The sequence below is a fragment of the Podarcis raffonei genome, chromosome 10, assembly GCF_027172205.1.
Source record: "Podarcis raffonei isolate rPodRaf1 chromosome 10, rPodRaf1.pri, whole genome shotgun sequence".
NCBI classification, from domain to species: Eukaryota; Metazoa; Chordata; class Lepidosauria; order Squamata; family Lacertidae; genus Podarcis; species Podarcis raffonei.
In genome coordinates, this window is record NC_070611.1 from 7,012,777 (window position 1) to 7,033,750 (window position 20,974).

A 20,974-nucleotide genomic window follows, 5' to 3' on the forward strand; every position below is an offset into this window, starting at 1 on the left:
AATAAAGGCTTGGCATTCAGTGATTATCGGGCAATTTAGGATTAAGAGAATGGTAAAAAAAAAAGCACTACACAGCCATAACCTATGAACTTTTCTCAAGCAAAAAGCAGTTTAATTAATGTTCCTTGGCTCAAGTTGAGCATCAAAAAGCATGGTTATCAGCTAATGAAGCATATGCTGTTTAGAGAGACTCTAAGGATAAATGTCAGCCATTCATCTTTATTTTTTATCATTTGTGCTGAAGTTTCCTAATAGTTTTTCTTAATAGCAGGCCGGCCCAGTGATGAAATCCAGGGCATGGCCATGGTATTTGAAAGCTGTTATCTTCTTATAGCTCTCAAGGACAGTTTGGTAGCTTCTGTTCAGTTCTCAAGGAATAAACATCAGCATTACAAAATACTGGGAACTAATTAGCAGACCTGTGATCTGTGCCAGTGGAGAGGTTGGAGATGAATTAACATGAAGAGTGAGCTAAGACTAAGCAGAGTCATTCTCGTCCCAGTATCAGTGCAGGGAGGCTTATTTTCCAGTCTCATTGATAAACATGACTCTCGACTTCCCCAGATGCTAATTCACTCTGTGTTGAACGCTTTTTACACATGATGCTAACCTTAACTGTTTACGGAGTGGTAGGATTTTTTAAACCAGGGATGGCTGTAGGATTCCTTCAAAACACACTCAAATGGAACAAGTGACATGTTACACAGAAAAACATGCAACAAAACCCTGATGGCAGCTTCTGTTAGGAACAAGTAACTTCAGGAAGGCGTAACTGGAAGTGCTTTGGATGGCACAGCTGCAGATGGAAAAGAGCAAGACTCTTCCCCAACTCTAAACTGCCCCCCCTTCTGATGTTCATTTTTTCTGAATAGAAGGGGTGTATAATGCAGGGATGTGGAACTCGCCTCCCTTCAGTTGCTGCTTGATTCCAACTCCCACCAGCATGGCCAATTTGGAGCCCAACAACATAGAGGACCACAGATTTCCTAACCTTGATGTAATATGTATTTCTGTCCATGATGTAATAATAATAATAATAATAAATTTTTATTTATATCCCACCCTCCCCAGGCAAAGCCGGGCTCAGGGTGGCTAACAACAATAAAATCATTTCATTATAAAATTAATTCAAATCAAATTTATGGCAACCATTGGGCTAGAGTTCTGTGAAGATTGCCAAAGGAGGGAGTCAGGCTGTGCCCTAGCCAAAAGCCTGGTGCAACAGCTCTGTCTTGCAGGCCCTGCAGAAAGATGTCAAGTCCCGCAGGACCCTTGTGACAGAGCGTTCCACCAGATCGGAGCCACGGCCGAAAAAGCCCTGGCTCTGGTTGAGGCCAGCCTAACCTCTCTGTGGCCTGGGACCTCCAAGATGTTTTTGTTTGAAGATCGTAAGTTCCTCTGTGGGACATACCAGGAGAGGCGGTCCCGTAGGTATGAAGGTCCTAGGCTGTATAGGGCTTTAAAGGTTAAAACCAGCACCTTAAACCTGATTCTGTACTCCACCGGGAGCCAGTGCAGCTGGTATAGCACCGGGTGAACGTGATCTCGCAGCGAGGACCCCGTAAGGAGTCTCGCTGCGGCACTCTGCAACCGCTGCAGTTGCTGAATAGTATGCTGAATAGTAAATAAAACATAGGAGAAAATGGTACTAACTGGAAATCAAAAGATGAAAACAGGTTTTCCTCCTTCTCTCACACATGCTTCAGCATGCTTTTGAAGTTAGTTGTAGTTTTTCTAATGCCCCAATCCAGCTAGGGATTGCAATTCCACTGAGGCAGAGTATATACCTGGCTGGATGAGGAATCACTAGCAAATATGGGTGAGTTATAATTGCTTCTGCATAGTGTTTGCCACTGCTGAGATCTGTACTAAATAAAATGCAGCCCTAGTTCTAGTACTAGTAGTCTTTACCTACTTTGGCCACAAATGTTTTACTGGATGAATGTCCGCTGTCCAGTTTGGCCTAAGAGTTTAAATCTTATCAGTATCATTAATATTATGAGAAGTTTAGCTTGTCCATGGTGGCTAACGCTGAAGTATATTCTGTTTAAGAGGAACATTTTCCCTCCACTAATGTTCCGTGTTTGCACACAATGTGGTTTTATTGTCAGCGCAGTTAGTTACATAAAATTCTCTGGCTATTCCATAAGAACAGAGTGTATTGTTTATTGTCTAATGAAGGAAGGCGTTAGGTTATTTTTGTGTGTGTGTTTTTTAAGCATATCAGCAACCATTATTTCACCACCTGGGTACAAGCTCCCTGACAATTCACCTGTTTCTTTTTGCTCTTCGATAATAGAATAAATGTGCATATATTTATATTTGCATGCTATCTACGGTATAGGAAAGGGAAATGCCCTCACTACAGCAGCAAAATGAATTTTGACAAGCATAATGGATGGCACTATACAGAGTGAAAGAGGCCTCACAACAATCTCCCCCAACTGCTGTGATTTTTGGCCATGTAATTATGGCACAATCAGTCTATCACTGAGGCAGACTGGAAATGTCCACTTTCAGCTGTGTTGTACGCATGCAAGTTCCTTTGGAAATCACCTTGGAAACTGGACCTGCATGGTATGCAGAAATGGAGAAACTTACTGGAAGAATAAGAAATCAAGAAGAGAGACTTTTTAACTTAGAATGGGGAAGATTTAAGGATTATCTGAAGAACTATCATAAACAAATGCTAGCAGGATTGAATTACAAATGAGCAGTAAAATAATTAAAATTGAGTATAAAGGACAAATAATAAATAGATTTAAATTGGATATGCAGTGGTAAAATATATGACAAGCGACTGCAGAAAGAGGAGAGTGGGGTCTATAATAATATTTGGTATCTTAAATTGGATGTGTAAATTTGTATTGTTATAAGTTTGTAAAATGAGAAAATGATTTTTTTTATAAAAAAACAACAACAACCTGGGCCTGCATGAGTGAAGACAGTATTGTTTCTAGAGCACGTATTGAAGTAAACACAAACTTCTTATTTTACACAGTGATACACTGTGATATGATTTAGCATATACAGGTCTCTGTCATATAGCATAATGCAACAGAACCAAGTAAGTATTCATATATCTTAAAACACACCCACCCACCCAATGAAGAGCAGAATATGTTGTCATCCCCCCATCCCACATAAGCCAGGTCACTCAAAAGATAAGAATTGCTATCTGTAGATTTGATGATCCTTGAAGGAGAGATTTACTGTGTTTTATGCCAAGTCTTGCAAGCTGGAGAGGATCAAAACAAAGTTGTCAGCTGATAAAACATGGAGGACAGCAATATAAAGGGAGTGAAATCTTGTCATTTTATAGAGGTGAGGAGGAAATCTCCTATGCTAGTGTAATCTAGTGGTCAAGAGAATGAGCTGAAGTCCTTTTTTCATTATTGAGTTCAACCATAAACTCAAGCAAGCCACCATTTCTCTGCAATGGCAAGATAATAGTGTTGGGTTACCTTAGTGTGAATAGATGCATTAAGTCAATGGGAGTTTAGTGGGATCACACCTTTATTCTTGTGCATAAAACTTAGGGACGTCCAATATACTGGAGGGTTCCAAACATAGGAGGGAGCTGCAGTAGTGACTCTGTGTTGCTCTTGAATTCTTTGAAACAGTTTTTAAGTTTCTTGCATTATTTGGCATCCACCACAACTCACTTGCAGATTGGCATTGTGCCAGTGTGTAATAGGCTGTTGACAAAGCCTTTCTGGAGCAAGTGTTCATGTGTGTTTTACACTGGCATGGATACCAGAAACAGAATGCAATTCCCATAATGAGGTCTCTGCCAGTGGAAAATCCAAGTTTAGGATTCAAAGCACCAACTTCATAACACGCTGAAGACTGGACTAACAGCAAGAATTGTCAACTGCATCATTTATCCCAGGGATGACTAACTCTCAGTGTGGGGGCCTCATCCAGTTTCCCCAAGCAAATTGTTCTGGTCCTCCAAGTCTCCACAAATTTTGGTAACAGCGGCAGAAATAAAACAACAACAATGTAGAGATAGTAGACAGCGGACAGCAGACATCAGCATCCTGACAGAGATGCAAATTGCCCTGTCAAATCAGTCATTTGACAAGTGGACCTACTCAGCTGATCTGCATGGGAGACCTGAAGAGGGGTGAGGGTGAGACGGTGCAACGTTGCTTTCTCACCCTGGCGCGTTTGGCCAGCTCTCAATTAAATTTAGTGCGACCACTTCACTGTACACCAATTACACGAATTTCTACAATTTACCCCAGATTATCTAATGGGGGACTTGTGTGAGAGTCTAAGGCAGGAGTTGATCAAACAAACACGAAAATTTTATTAAACAAAGGTAGTTTTTGACACAAACTGGGTCAGGAAACGAGTTCTTTCAGGTAGAATTAAACTTAGTTACTTTAACTATAAGATGTCTCAGGCTTAAACACAATATTATAGGTACAACTCTTCTTAAACTTCAGTAACTAAACATCAGTCGGCACACTTCAGGTAGATAAATATTCAGGTTTCCAGAAAAGATGGTAAAATGTTCAAATCAGTGTCTGTCACTTAGATAATACAATACTTTCAACACTATACTGCTTCCTTCACAGCTTAATCCTTTGGTTCATGAGTGAGGGGCATTTTTCCTCAGTTACCCCCTGTCTTAACAATCCCACACCTGAGGTATTATAAATGGTATTACAGACCCAGGGGATCCCCTCTCCCCTTGTTACTGGGTTGGGAGTCTTAAGTACCTAGAAGAATTCTCCGTTCCTGGCTAGACTTGACACCCTGGGAGACACTGGATCTGTCTCTCCTGGCTCAGATTCAGCCCTCCCAGAACACTCCTGTCTGGATACCTTCCCCAGACCCTCAGCCTGGTCTCCATATCCCAGCTGCGAGGCTTTGTCCTCTCCCTATGGATAGTCATAGAATCATAGAGTTGGAAGAGACCACAAGGGCCATCGAGTCCAACCCCCTGCCAAGCAGGAAACACCATCAGAGCACTCCTGACATATGGTTGTCAAGCCTCTGCTTAAAGACCTCCAAAGAAGGAGACTCCACCACACTCCTTGGCAGCAAATTCCACTGTCGAACAGCTCTTACTGTCAGGAAGTTCTTCCTAATGTTTAGGTGGAATCTTCTTTCCTGCAGTTTGGATCCATTGCTCCGTGTCTGCTTCTCTGGAGCAGCAGAAAACAACCTTTCTCCCTCCTCTATGTGACATCCTTTTATATATTTGAACATGGCTATCATATCACCCCTTAACCTCCTCTTCTCCAGGCTAAACATGCCCAGCTCCCTTAGCCGTTCCTCATAAGGCATCGTTTCCAGGCCTTTGACCATTTTGGTTGCCCTCCTCTGGACACGTTCCAGTTTGTCAGTGTCCTTCTTGAACTGTGGCGCCCAGAACTGGACACAGTACTCCAGGTGAGGTCTGACCAGAGCAGAATACAGTGGCACTATTACTTCCCTTGATCTAGATGCTATATAGTCTCCTCAGTGAGTATCTCCTTTTCCCCTCAGAACCCCTTCACCCTCTCTCCCAACCTGAAACCTGTCTAACCTCTCCAAACCAATCATTTCCCTCCCCCGGAACTTTGGCCAATCAGACGCTGTTGCCAGTCAACCGTTTGCTGGCAGGAAAAAAAACACTTGGTGACCCAAACTGCCCAGCAAACAAACTTTTCTGTCACAGAGGGTTGTGTATAAGTCTGCTAATGTGTGCATGCAAGTGTGCGGGGGTAGGGTGGCAGAGAATGAGACTGAGGCCCACCTGTACTCTGGTTTCTCTTCAGATTGTATAAATCTTTCACCTTTTACCTGTTTTTTTGCAGAACGAAGCTACAAATTGAATTCAGTTGACCAGGAGAAAATTCAGTTTGCAGTTTCATCCTATACACTGGGCTGGCTGAGAAATGTATACATTGGTCCACACAGCGTCACAGACGCATAAAAGAAGCATCATCTTACTCAGTGTGTTTACAGATATATGTCTGCCAATTCCTGGCAACAATTCAAGCAGTGTGACAGTACATTGTTTAGCCACTGCACTCAAATTTTCACTTGGCAGCAATTGGTGCGCTAGGTCAGATCACTTCCTTTATTTGGCTTTACATAGAGCTATTTATGAGTGTTTGAACTATCTCCAAGACTGTACTAAAACTGTCATGAGCTTCCTCTGTAAGCCAAGAAAGTTACCACCCCAAGCATTATTAAATTATAAATATAACTAATAAAGGTAGCTTGTTGAGCAACAATTGATACTAGAGCAAATCTGACCATTCTCCATGCAACTGCTTAAAAATGTGAACATTAACCACCCATCATAGACAAAACACAGGCAATCTGCCTCTTGATTTGTAAGACTGGTAGATTGGCTTTTTTACCAATACCAAATATTCACTGGAGATAAATCTTTCCACATATGTTGAGATTCATGGTTGAAACAATTACATGCATTTTACTTCCTGTAGCCATGCTACAAAGAACCTTAGCATTATCAGCAACAGTATCTTGACACTTACATAAAATTTACACAGCCTGTTCCTGCAGGTGGGGCAATCCAAACAAAACTGAGATTTGTTGTCGGTAGATGGCTTACGTGAGATGCAACCACACTGCACATGAATTGATTTCCAAACTGGTGGTCAGACATTATTCCTACAAGAAAGACAGAAAGTAAAGATGAAACACCAGATGCAATTAAACACAAATATTCATTGCATTGCTTCAGAAATGTTAAGTAAATTTTTTATAGCAAAGAATATTCAGTTGGTGTATCAATAGCAAATGCCATATTCCACTATTTTAAAGCTTTTTGGACTTGAACCTAACCTAACCTTTCCATTTGAATGTCAATCAAATTAATCACTATGCTTTCCTATCTGTAATGTGACCTCAAAGCAGTTCCTTCCTCAGAATGACATTATGCTTAGTAATGGACAGGAAAGATTGCCTCAACTCTCTTCAAATAGTACATTGAATAGCTATGTCCATCTTTCCTTCCTATTTATTTCTTTAGTTCTTTAAAAGGTGAGTATATTCCACCTTTCCACAAATTACTGACTTTTAAGTGATTGTGGAACCAGACTTTCCTGGCTCCTCCTCTAGATTCATACTGTCATAGAGATGGTTGGAAAAACCTCAAATGCCATTTTGTTCAGCCTACCAATCGACACAATGCAATCAGGATTGTGGAATCAGGCCTGATAACCATGCCAGCCAGCTCCAGGCTGGTGCAGTGACTGGGTCTGGATTAGGTCTGATGCCACCATGTGACAGCAGTGAGTCTGGCTCGGGGTCAGAATTCTTCACGTTGGGTGTTCCTGCTGACTTCTGCCAGTGGGGAAACTGCCAGCAAACATTGTGCCCATTTGCATGTTTTGTGGCCAGCAGGAGGCTGGCTGGCTCAGCCAGCAGAGCTGAGCAGAAGGATACTTCCACTCCGTTCAAATCCTCCACAGCATGGCCTCGGTGGCAGATACCTCAGTTGGTTAGAGCATGGTGTTGATAACACCAAGGCTGCGGGTTCAATCCCCGTATGAACCACCTGCATATTCCTTACCTTGCAGGGGATTAGACTAGAAGACCCTCTGAGGTCCCTTTCAACTCTACTCAACTTCTAGGAGTCTATGTTCCAATAGGTTAGAACCTTAACAATGTATGCATATGCATATTTATACATACTGCTATTTGCTGGGAGGGGGCGGTCTCCCATATCTTGTATGGAGTGTCCCCATCTCTTTTCTATGGTATAATGTATTTATTCATGCATATTTTTCAACTTAACAGCTGAGGAATAAGTTTAGTTAATACTAATAAGAATAAAGAATAATTTACTCAAAGGTAAGTCCCTTGTTTTCAAAGGGGCTTACTCCCGAGTAAATGCACTTAGGATTGCATCTAAACTGGTATGAAATGTTGCATTAAAATGAAGAAGAATCCACATTTTCTTTCTAGCCATGTGCTTGTCTTGTGAATAAAACCAGCTTTCTCTTCCCCACCAAGAAGACTTCTCAGTAACACAGCTGATCAGGCAGCTATGTTACACTATACCCTGCAATGGGGTACGTGGGAAGACATACACAGAAAATAAGTAATTATATTGCATTTCTCAAAACAATCCCAGTGAGTGATAAGATATGCCAGAGGCAGAACTTGCTTTTGAAAACTAATGTGCTTATCTATTACTTAAAAGTGAATAGAACATTCACATAATTTGTGTTAAGGGCTGGTAGGTATGGCAGTGAGTCTGAGAGACCAACAACTGTGCAAATCCTTACAAAAACAAAAAACAAAGCAGCTTTTCCGTGCATCTAGGTCACCAGGGAGTATATCCAAGGTCTGCAGCAACTAAGCATCACTAAATCATATGCTACTTCAATGTGAAGAAGAACCTCTCTGAACTCCCTTTCCCTCGAGTTTTACTGTGTGTGCTCATTGTGTTGAAATAATTTATATGCTACACTACCCAGTTAGGTCTGTCTCCACTGTATATTACTTTGCTGTGAAGCTATTAGGGTTACTGGCTATATATCATGCCTGATCCAAACCCACAAAAAAGAAATTGAGTGAAAAGCTTAGCCATATGACAGTACATAACATACTCTGTTCTCCTGAATTCATTATATATATATATATATATATATATATATATATATATATATATAATCTGCTACATAACTTAGACCAAGTCAAGGCCACTGCAGCATCTGAAACGCTCTGGTCACATATCTATGGCCCCAACACTGTCAAAGAAACACAGGTAAGGATGGCTATTTCTGGTCCATTTCCATCTTGTATGTGCCTATTCATAAATCCAGCCTGTCATGTTTTGTATTAACCTGCAGATTTTTAAAAAAATAACTGCATGGAAATTTGTATTTTAATACTTATTTAAATACTAATATAATCACAATTTTATCTCATGGCTGGACTGGTAAACAGTATAACAACAACAACAACAAAACAACAACAACAATAGTTTATTATGGTCGCAGACCAGCATAAGGTAAACGGTATAAAATATTGGTTTGCAAACCAGGATCAAACCACAGTTTCCAATCTTGGTGTGTAGCCAGTCCTTAAACCATAATTTCAAGTTTGGGAGTAACAGGAAACTGTGGCTTAACAAACCCTGGAAGAAATAAATGAGAGGGAGGAGGGAGTTGATGGGACAAATGTCCTGCTGGGAAGCAGAGAGAAAGCAGAAGTGAATGTGTGAGTTTTTCTTTTGAGAACCAAATTCTGTTCCTTTGATAGGTTACTATTTGAGTGATTCACTGACCACCCAGTTTTAAACTGATTAATTTATCCAACTGTTAGAGATCCACGAGTCATCCTTGTGTGTTTAAAGTAGCTAAGACCTTATGTGGCAACATGAAACAGCAGCAGTTATATCCCATATAACAAATTGGTGCATTAGGAAATATCAATATTTCATTGCTGTGAGTGTTACTCTTTTTTACCTGTTTAAAGATGAGAATAATGCATGCAATGATTCTGCAACCAACTCTCATATGATAATCCCATTAAAGTCAGTGAACTACTCAATTAACAACCACCTACTGGCATTTCGAATGAAGGCCTAAGTGTACTACACTCATATCTAACATACAGCTGCTGATTGATTTTTTTCTGGGTGATTACATTCTGCTTCACAGGAAAAAACATCCATCTAGTTTGATAGAATGGAAGAGACTTCTAAAACACTTGCTGGCTTTTGCAATCAATTAGGGGTCAGCAAGGCTTGATAAATTATTAAACATCGCAAAGGGAGAACATACTGACAATTCTGGAAGCTTTTTTTCCCTTCCTCAGTGGGTTATGTTAGCTTTAGCTTACTTCAAGCACTGAAATTATTTTATAGATGATATCAATTATTTTGAAAATAACAGTCTTACAACATAACAAGGTGCTAGAGAAGGTATTCACCCTGACACTAAAAGAGACTTCTATGCATTTTTTTTAAAAAAAGCATATTAATTTTGGAATATAGTTTAAATTGGGATGTTAGTAAATTCATACAATCTCTTAGCATTTAGGGGGAAATAATTATATTGAAGTTGGAATTAGATTCATTTGGTCACATCCACTCCTTATTTAAGCACCAGATCTGTGTACATAAGACACAAGAGCCACTTCACAGCTTTGATATCTTGTCTGTATAAAGAAGACAGCAAGTTCATGTAGCTTGTGTTCTGTGTTTGCAGGAGAGAGGAAAAAATATGTTAGTACCAACAGCCTAAAGTTGGCCCAGAATCAAATTGGCAGCCATGCAAACTTTGCAAGCAAGGCATTATATGCTGGTGATAGTTCACCCCCCCCCCCAAAAAAAGAACCTAGCTTCTGCATTCTGCAACACCTTCAGCCCCACATAGAGTGCACTGCAGTAATCCAGCCGTGAGGTTACCAATGCATGGGCAACTGTTGTCAAGCTATCCTGATCCTAGGTGTCTTACCAACCTAAGTTTGTAAAAGACACTCCTAGCGTACAGTGACAGAGGTAGATCTAGGAGCACCCCCAAACTACACACCTTTATGTGTAAATCACACTGAGATGGTGGTTCAGAAGGTGATTAATAAATTAATTGTAATAATAGGTTTGTGCACTACCCCTCCATATTGTGGACACAAGGACGCGATCAGAAACTTTCACTTTCAATTAGCATTATCTCCAAACCCAAACTATGGTTAATCTTAAATATAGCTTATTGAAACAAGCCACAAACCCTTGGTTTGAAGTCGACTTCGCTCAGTAAACTGTAATTATGACTAAGACAATTTGCCTGGGTTTGGACATAACCCTAAGCTGCAGTTAGTTAAAAACAGAAGCAACCGCTTCTGATCTCGTTCTCAGGGCCAGGTCAGAAGAGGAGGAGATAGGAGAAGTCCAAGGCTCATGCACACACTGGGGGAGGAACGGGAGTGTGGAGGGAGCGGACCGCCCCCGGCACCACTATTCCGGTAGGGTGCCATCGCGGCAGCCCCCCCGGACACGCACAGCGCACCCCCGTGGTGGGCAGCAGCCATGCCCCCACCTGCTCTCTGCTCCCGGTAGCAGAGCATGCAGCTTCACCACTGCATGCACAGCCTTACAACTGTACATATCCTACACATTTAGGGTGTAGCCTGATCTTCATAATGACTATACTGTATGTAGGTTGGGGCAGGGACTGCCACAATCAACCTACAGTTCCCCCTGCCCTCTGGCATGTCCACTGAAATGCCCACATTGTAGCAATACTAAGATTGCAAATGAGCCAGAAAGACTAGCTCAGAAGGGACAAGCTTAGCTTAGTAGCATGCTGCCGCCAGGCTATACAGTGGTACCTCGGGTTAAGTACTTAATTCGTTCCAGAGGTCCGTTTTCAACCTGAAACTGTTCTTAACCTGAAGCACCACTTTAGCTAATGGGGCCTCCTGCTGACGCTGTGCCGCCGGAGCACGATTTCTGTTCTCATCCTGAAGAAAAGTTCTTAACCCGAGGTAATATTTCTGGGTTAGCGGAGTCTGTAACTGAAGCGTATGTAACCTGAAGTGTCTGTAACCTGAGGTACCACTGTATACAAAACTGCAACCAGTCAGATCTCCCTAGCTTCTTTTCACTGTGGGTGTCACTCTGAACTGAGTCTCCACCCCCATCCACCCCCAATACAGCCAGTTCTAAATCACTTTAGTTCCTCCTCACATTGCACACATCAGGAGTTATTTCTGTTAAGTAAGCCAAGAAATGTAAAGTCTAAACTAGTTTTCTGTTAGATATTACAATGCTCAATATTATTACAGGGTGGCTAAAAAAGGCTGACACTCTACAATGCCCATGGACTATCTTTTATTCAAAAGACACAGTTGCATCTAGCCAACAGTATATGGATTTACTCCTCCCCACCCTCCTTTAATCGTTTTAAATGACCCGAATTTGATGGGTAGTTAATTAACATTTTCTAAGAAAGCCTTTTGTCAGAATCCACTAGAGATGTATTTTCATCTTGGGGATTTATGAGTTCAAGCTGACATGAGTTACGCATATGCAAATGAGAGCCCACTGGGAGGAGAATATAGCCATTCATTTGCATAATTCCCCAAGACATTGAATGAGATTCCTTGTACAATTTATTAAGCATGTGTATTTGTAAAAAGGGAGGTCAGAAATGGATGCCAATGCCCGATGCACCGACTATTAAGAATGTTCACTGACAATTGGGAAGATTCTAGAGAACAAAATGATAGTTAAGTATACAAAGGCAAGGGAGTTTAGTAAATGGAGATAAGGAGTAAATACATGTATAAATGCTAACATTAGGCAGTTACTGGAAATATTATAAAAGGGAAAATGAAATAATTTTTCAGATAATCTACTTATGTTCAAGGCCAAGTGAGATGTGTCCATTCACTATGCATGCCTACAGCACCTAGTATTAAATACCAGTTTTCTGTGCAGAAAAATAGCACTGATGGAGCAACTTTTTCATATGAATGGAAAAGATAATCTTTACACGGCAATGCATTTTATTTCAGAAAATAGTTTTCCTAACCTTTATTCCACTCTTGTTCTTCTTTACAATTTCTATAAGTGGATTCTAAACCTGTCATCAAATCCACAAGGCCACCAAAAAGAAATAGGAACCAGGGATGTATTGGCTCACAGAACACCCACTATGCACTGCAAACTTTGCTTTCATTGTAGATTCGCAATTTCAAACACTGCTCTAGCGGCAGCCTAAACACATCCATTTATTCCAATGAGGACTTCCTCTTCTCTGATGGCTAATTAGTTCATTGCTAGCCATAGGCCTGTGAACAGGGACTCTCTTTCTGTCTTCAGCACTGCCTGAGTCAGTGTATAAAAGCTGTCTTCTTCTGCCATTAATGGCTAGATAAATACTGCAATTTGGTGGTTTCTTCATGCTAAGTTGCAGTGAACGTGTTATCACCATCTTCTTTGGGGAAACAAACTGAACAGAAGCTACTTCGCCAGCCAATGTTACATTTTTGAACCATATGCAACACTGAATAACCTTTAGAAATCGTAGCTGAAACAAACAAAATTAATGTATTATAGCCTAGACGAGGCATCAAGAGGGTAACGAGTAGTAAGAATGATACAGAACCACAGTACTGTTTTCTTTCTTTTTCCTAGGTGGGTGGAAAACATCTGCAGACCGCAGCAGGGCGATGATTACAGCTGGCACTTGAGGTGGGGTTAACAATGTAAATACAGTAAAAAAAGGCATGACACCAGTGTGGAATCAAAATGGCTACAACTTTATTAGTTACAGATGTTGATTGGATTTGGCATAGGCATTGGGTGGGTGTCCTGAATCAGCCAACCCAATTCCTGACTGATATATCCATTAGGGTCAGTCCTGGTGAGAGGATATCCTCCACTGACGCAGATCTAACAGGGAAATCCCACCAGGATACCAGAAGATAGCCCTGTATCGGGAAGTTTTTAATGTTTGATGTTTTACCATGTTTTATATATGCTTGTAAGCCATCCAGAGTGACTGGGGAAACCCAGCCAGATGGTCGGGGTTTAAATAATAGCATTATCATTATCATTACAGTGGTACCTCAGTTTACAAACGCTTTGGGTTACGAACTCTGCTAACCCGGGAGTAGTACCTCAGGTTGAGAACTTTGCCCCAGGATGAGAACAGAAATCATGCGGCGGCAGCAGGAGGCCCCATTAGTGAAAATGCGCCTCAGGTTAAGAATGGTTTGGGGTTAAGAATGGACCTCCGGAACGAATTGAGTTTGTAAACTGAGGTACCACTGTATTATTAGTGCTTTTTTCTTTTAAAAAATGTTTAGAGTTACTCTCATTTTGACTCAAGGAAATCACAATTTTATAGTTCGAATGGGGGGGGGGGTAAATACAGTAAATGGACAAAAGTACAAAGATTCACAAAATGTTTAGGGGTATACGTCCCCCTGCCTCTCCCCAGAAAAAAAGCATTATTATTATTATTATTATTATTAGATGTTCTGTTGCCTGGCAGCCCTTCTTTGGGCTTTTGGACAGACCCCATCCTTGAACCCCTTTACTGGGGTACTCTGTATTTATCCTATAATTCTGGGGTTGGGACATGCATTCACCCCCAAGTTCTTGACTAAAGGTCCAACCCAATGCCTTTTTCCGCCAAAGTTGTGACATTTGCTAAGAGGAAGGCACGCATACCCACACCTCGCAAAATAGGCTCAATAAATCTGCAGGCAAATTCCTTCCTTGCCCCACATAACAGTGGCTGAGTAATTCCGCAACAAGGCCCTATGCATGCCCTGCTCATTATGACCCACTAGCAGACCAGACTGAAGACTGGCCCAGCCAGGTCCACAGGTGAGGCACCCCCACTGTTCTGGGCCTCTGAGTGGCCAATTAAAATTCTGCTAGCCCCCACAGCTAGCCAAGGTCAGTGCTGATGTCAGCCAGCCATGCAAGGGTGACTGCTTAAATCCTTGGCTCTTCAGAAGCTATGCCAGGCTGCAACTGCAGCCACCATCAGAGTTATGGCAAGTGGTCTCTCTAGGGCACATTCCCTTCAAAGATGCTGCATTGGTGCCCTACAGTATCTCCATGAAGAACCTTCTCTACAAGTTTACAAATTGAAACTGAGAGCTGATTCATACAAGCAGACAAAACACATACCAAAATCGTTCCAAGCTGTACCACCTCAGACTACAAGTGGAAAACTTCATGCCTGGATAGTTATTTCTGTAAAATCAAAACAAAAATAAAACACCTCCCTGTCTGTGGGAAGATAGCATGCCAGAGAGAAGAATGGCCTTCTTCCTGATGGGGAAATTCTGTGCGCTAAAACACAGCCTTGTAGAGGAGCCCACAAAAGTTAGCATCTCGGGGCTGGCAGAGTAGGAACAGAGAGTTCCTTCTCTCCTACAGCAGCCCACTGCATTTCTACCCTGGACATGGAAGAGGGGCCTTCCCTCCTTTGGCAGTCTGCTTGACTACCATGCTGGACACCACAGAAGAGGCACAGAACACCACACTCCATCCCTCCTCTGCAATCTCACTACATGTAATTTCTTGTTGCTACCAAGCAACTGCTTAAATATGAGACTGTGCTAATTGGTTTTCCCGGGTGGGATTCCAGCATGATTCTCCACCTGCATTTTAAAGTGATACGGTCCAAAGCAGATCCTACCATACCTTATTTCTGCGTGCTTGAATTGTTTCTCTGAATGAATGTAGGGGAAGCAGGCTTTTCACTGTAGATTTAGCTACCGTGTTTTTTGCTCTATAGGACGCACCTGACCATAGGACGCACCTAGTTTTAGAGGGGGAGAACAAGAAAAAAATATCTCTCCCTCTCTGTGCAGCACCCCTTCAGTGAAGCGGCAGCAGAAACGGAGCCCCTTTCATTACTCCTCCCGCTTCACTGAAGGGGCGCTGCGCAGCTATCCCTGAAGCAACCTGAAGCCTCCGGAATGCAGCGGGAGCTCCCACTGTGCTCCGGAGGCTTCGGCAGCTATCCCTGAAGCCTGGAGAGCGAGAGGGGTCGGTGCACACCTACCCCTCTCGCTCTCCAGGCTTCAGCGGAGCCTCCAGAGCGCAGCAGGAACTCCCGACCCCTCTTGCTCTCCTGGCTTCAGGGATAGCCGTCCGAAGCCTCCGGAGCACAGCAGGAATGCTCCCACTGTGCTCCGGAGGCTTCGCGTTGCTTTCGCTGAAGCATGGAGCCTGCATTCGCTCCATAAGACGCACACACATTTCCCCTTAATTTTTGGAGGGGGAAAAGTGTGTCTTATAGAGCAAAAAATAGTAGAATAAGTTCAAGCTCTAGATTTCAGCACTTGAATCTGTCACCACACAGACTTCATTTCTGGTGTCTAAATACAGCCAGTCTTCCCTCTACAACAACCAAACTTCTTAATTCATCTGAGGCCACGTCTGAGACATGAGCTAACAATTTTTAAGTCCCATAGATTTCTGTGGTAAACAGATTTGCAGTGTAATTCTGTGCATATCAACTCAGAAATAGGTCCTACTGAGTTCAGAGGGACTTACTCCTAGGTAAGTGTATACAGTATCTTATGTATGTCTTTTACCCTCTCAATGAAATCTATGGGACCCAAAAGTGCTTGGGTCATCCTTTTGATCTTCTACAAGCACTGAAGCTCCCACATGGCTAGTGAGTAAGGAAAGTATCACAAGTTGGCAGGAGAGGAACAAGAGCTGCTACCTGAGCACTGTACAGGTGCATAGGTGTTGAGTGGGTTGCAACACCCACCACAGGTATCAATGGTGACTTCATTGGTCTGTGCCAGGTACTGTTGGGAATTCCATTCCACCCTTGATGCAGATATGTGGGATTGTTACATGTCACATGTCTGTTTACATTCCAGCACAGATTGTTGGAGTCTTGTGAGCGGAATATCTGCTCTGTATTACTTTTGTGTTCTCTCTCTCCAAGAGACAAGGAAAGAAGCCATGTTTTCTTTGTTCTGATTTATGTACAATAAAAGTAGCCTAGTATCCATGCCTCGAGCCATATCTGTTGTGTGTTTACTCTGCTGAGTAACAACAACAACAGCAACAATCTTTATTACGGTCCAGAGACCCAACAAAACATTACAAATCAATACAGAGTTCATACAGCCTACCTGCAGGTTAATCAAGCACTTTGTTTGGCATATAGTGCTCGTTTGTTCTTGCAACCACCGATAAAAACTTTGCCACTGCCAACGTTCTAGCTTTTGTCCGGTCTTCCAGTAGGAAGCTGACATAGTGAGCCTCTGACTTTCCCGGGAAAGGCACCAGCAAGGGTAGTATCAGTTCAGCCCTGGCTTGCTCATACTTCGCACAATGTAACAAAATATGATCTATGGAATCAATGTCTTGAACACACGAGCAAAGTCTGTCCTGGTAGGGAACTCCTCTCAACCTACCATCCAGCACTGCAGAGGGGAAGACATTCAGTCTGGCTTTGGTGAAAAGCCTTCGATAGTTAGGTACTGTCAGGTTTTTGATGTAAGATGTTAACTCAAAGACATACCCATATCGAACTCCTGCTGCCAGCGGACTACAGACTGCGTGTGACCGAGATCGCAAGTCGCTGTGTGCATTGTCCCATAATCTTTGCTTTAAAACCTTTTGGGCGCCTTCATAACCCAGGTAATACAGTTGGGGTGGGGGGGAGACAGGCCAATAGATGTGGCAAATATGTTCCAGCAGCCTTAAGGGTTTTCAACGCAAAGCCCGTTTCCCAACTCCTGTATGCAGCAAATGTCTGGCATAATGGGGACCTGCCAAAGCTAGATGGCTTTCAGGCAAAATTTCTACGATCTCTGCTGCAGGTACCTAACTGCGTCCCCAACTCCGTACTTCTGTTGGAAGCTGGTGAATGCCCAATTTCAGCTAGAGCGTGGTGGGCTGCCCTAAAACATTGGCTCAGGATTTCAGTGTTTAATCTAGGGAAGGGTCTGTACCAACACTTGACCAATGAGGAATTTGTCTGCTGAGTAACATGTGCTCATGCATGCCAGCATGAGTCACAGATGCACGTCGGAGGAGGATGACTGATGGATCTCCGCAGCGGCAAGGCTGAGAAGGGAGACGCTCCGGCTGGGGTCTGTCCAGCTGGCTTTCCATCTCACGGTTCCGACAGATACTGCTATCTAGGCAGCAAATGTGTGACCACACAGAGCTGCAGAAGCAGACTCCATGCTTCTGCTGATGCCTTCCAACACCATACAAGAAGAGTATTGGATCTCTCTACTCCAGGCAGGGGTGCAAAGTTGAATACAATATTGTGGGGGTCCAGGTAAGCCCCGCCCCACCCCGCATAATCAATCACATGACACAGTGTGCACACATCATTTGAATGGGAATGCCCGCCAACTTTGTGGGGGCCAGGCCCCATCAAATATTATATTTTGAGGGCCAAAGCCCCCACAGCCCCTAGGAGTTGGCTCCTATGACTCTAGGCATCAGTGCTCAATTGCAGATGGTTTTCCCAGTAGTGATGTATGGAAGTGAGAGCTGGACCATAAAGAAGGCTGATCGCCGAAGAATTGATGCTTTTGAATTATGGTGCTGGAGGAGACTCTTGAGAGTCCCATGGACTGCAAGAAGATCAAACGTATCCATTCTGAAGGAAATCAGCCCTGAGTGCTCACTGGAAGGACCGATTGTGAAGCTGAGGCTCCAGTACTTTGGCCACCTCATGAGAAGAGAAGACTCCCTGGAGAAGACCCTGATGTTGGGAAAGATGGAGGGCACAAGGAGAAGGGGGCGACAGAGGACGAGATGGTTGGATAGTGTTTTCGAGGTTACCAGCATGAGTTTGACCAAACTGCGGGAGGCAGTGGAGGACAGAGGTGCCTGACGTTCTCTGGTCCATGGGATCACGAAGAGTCGGACACGACTAAACGACTAAACAACAACAAGTTCTCCTCCAGGAAACTGCTACATAAACTGTTGCTGATAAAAACTGACACTCTTATTGAGCTTCTTCTATAACTTTTTCATTGGATACTACTTTAGTGAGCTTTTCCCTCTAAGGAAGGATGATTAAGTCTATTGATTGACTGATTGATTGATTGATTGATTGATCGATCTATATATATTTCAGCATTACTCTGAGTCGTGTAACTCTTACTTTTACCACAGTAAGGGTATAATAATAATGTTAACGCTTGACTGATGCAATATTAGGATTTATTCCAAATGTAGCTAATTTCAGAATTCAAATAAATAAAGCAACATACACAAGCAGGGGGCAGAAATTAATGGATAGAAATGACTGCGCTTATGCACTGTCAATCTGCCTTTAATGAGAAAAAGTGCTCTCAAGAGACATGAAGAATTACAGCCAAATTCCTCCCCCGAAGTTATATTTGTGCTACCCCATTGATTTCTGAAAGGAACATAGGTACGTAAGGGGAGCATGGCGAGTCTGATATGGCTTCTTAATTGTTTTTCTTGTAAGGCAGATTAGCAGATCAGAAGCTTAGCCATTTTTTTAACCTTCATTAATCTCACCCCCTAGTAATATGCTAATAGGACTTTCTTTCTCCTTGGTATTCCTATTCTAGCTTTATTCCCCTGCGTAATCACTTTTATCAACTCCAGATGCTAGAAGTCGCAAGTCAAGTCTCACAAAAATAACAGGATTGCTCTTAAAATTATGCAAATAGTTCTTGAGCCTTTAAGGACATGTGGAAATTCCGATTTTGGGCTCTTCTCTGCTAAAACCAGACTTTTACAAAACAAACCAGTAAAAATAGGAAAGAGGCTATGCCTATCCTTCTAACAGAGAAAATCCCAACATTGTCAAGAAACATAATAAAGAGCAATAATGTATAGCGCTAAGCTGAAACTAGTTATGATTTTTCTTTAACATTTTTGACAGTGACCAAAAATCCCTATCCTTTCCCCCTATCACTATCGTTCCCTCTCTTCTGCACTCAGGAAGATATCAGAAGCTTATGCCTTTAAACAAACCATAGTTTCTTCTTGACATTTGAACTAGAGTTTAAGTGAGCAAACCAGGAACCGATACTTAGTGACTTTGTTCTCAATAAGTAGAACTTAAATTACAGGTTCCTGCATTTGAACATCAAAGGAAAGTGATGCCTCTTTAAAACTGGAAGCAAATGCTTCAGTCTTTCTCCTTGAGGATGTGTACAGGGGGAACATACGAGACCCTGGCTTGCTGTGGCTTTTTCAAATACTGAGAAACTGTGGTTTCCTGTTATGCCTGAACTATGCCAATGGCATTAAAAAAGAAAAAACCAGAGGAGGCAATGTCACTGGTAGGAACAAGAAAGAAAGAAAGAAAGAAAGAAAGAAAGAAAGAAAGAAAGAAAGAAAGATGTTTTCCATGTTTTCAGAGGGTTTTTTCTTGGAAAAATCTCTACTCAGTCCAAAATTTGGAAGTAGAAAATTTCCTCAGCCTTTTCTTCTCCCAAAGACATCCCACAGGGCAGCAGAGGTTTAGGACCAGAGTTTTCCTTCTCTTAGATGGCCTACCTTCCCAGGTTGATGAGCCCCGCCTGCCACTCATTTCCGTCTACAGCACACACAGAAACCTCCTTCTTGACCATTGGACCCACTATTGGTCTCGTTCACTCACTCCACCAGAGCCTGTCTTCACCAGAGCCTGTCTTCACCAGAGCCTGTCTTCACCAGAGCCTGTCTCTAACTCACTCAGTCCCTAACCCACTGGCTACCCTCACCTGGTTTAGCCAGACAACTAACCTCATATTGTGACATCACTGCATCCTGCCCTTATGTCACAATCACTGATTGCTGCCTGGCAGTGCAAAGGGTTTGACAGACAGTGGTCTGTCATGACAAGTTAAGTTGAAACTTTTGGAGGAGACAGTGCAGACAGTTTCGGGAGCAACCACTGGATTTGTATAACATATTGGTTACCTCTTAACTTTCCTGTACTCCACAAGATTATGTTTCCTAGAATTATGTCTCAAGTTAAGGGTATTTTGTGCTTTAAAAATACTTTTACACTTCATTTAATAAAAATCTGAAGCCTCAATCTGGAATTTGCATGCAAATTAAATCATTAGCCACACTACAGAGGACAGAGTGGGGCTGCCTTTGATGCTGGTATAAGAAAGTATCAGCTAAAACAGCTTCTCTGCCAAACTTCCCAAGATTGAGGATGTGAACTTTCACTGGCTTAAAATGGAAGGTATTTTGTAATAAGTTGTTAAAATCCATGCCCTTCTCAAGACAAGGTTTATCCCGATCTCTTTATACAAACGAATTACAACTTACTAGCTCACTAGCCAGCAGTAGGATGTTAAAAATGTGTCCACTTGCATCGTGATACTATTTCTAAGGTACTGGATGGTGCAAAATCCCAATTTAGTTGAATGCAGAAGAAAGAGGGAAGTTTTTTTAAAGATAAAATAATGACCTTAAAGGATTTTATTTAATGAGTCAAGAAGAAACACAGGGCCTTTTAAAAAATAAAATAAAATAATGCATATAGTATAGGAGGCTCCAAAAGAA

At 42.3% G+C, this 20,974-nt stretch overlaps 1 protein-coding gene across 1 annotated transcript in view; it reads right to left on the reverse strand.

Annotated features, from left to right (window-relative positions):
- Positions 1 to 20,974, reverse strand: part of RELN (reelin) — a 292,640-nt gene that overhangs the window by 222,454 nt on the left and 49,212 nt on the right. Inside the window, exon 3 of the mRNA XM_053405719.1 lies at positions 6,504 to 6,639. Coding sequence (XP_053261694.1) covers positions 6,504 to 6,639 — 136 coding nt within the window. The remainder of the gene's footprint in view (positions 1 to 6,503; positions 6,640 to 20,974) is intronic.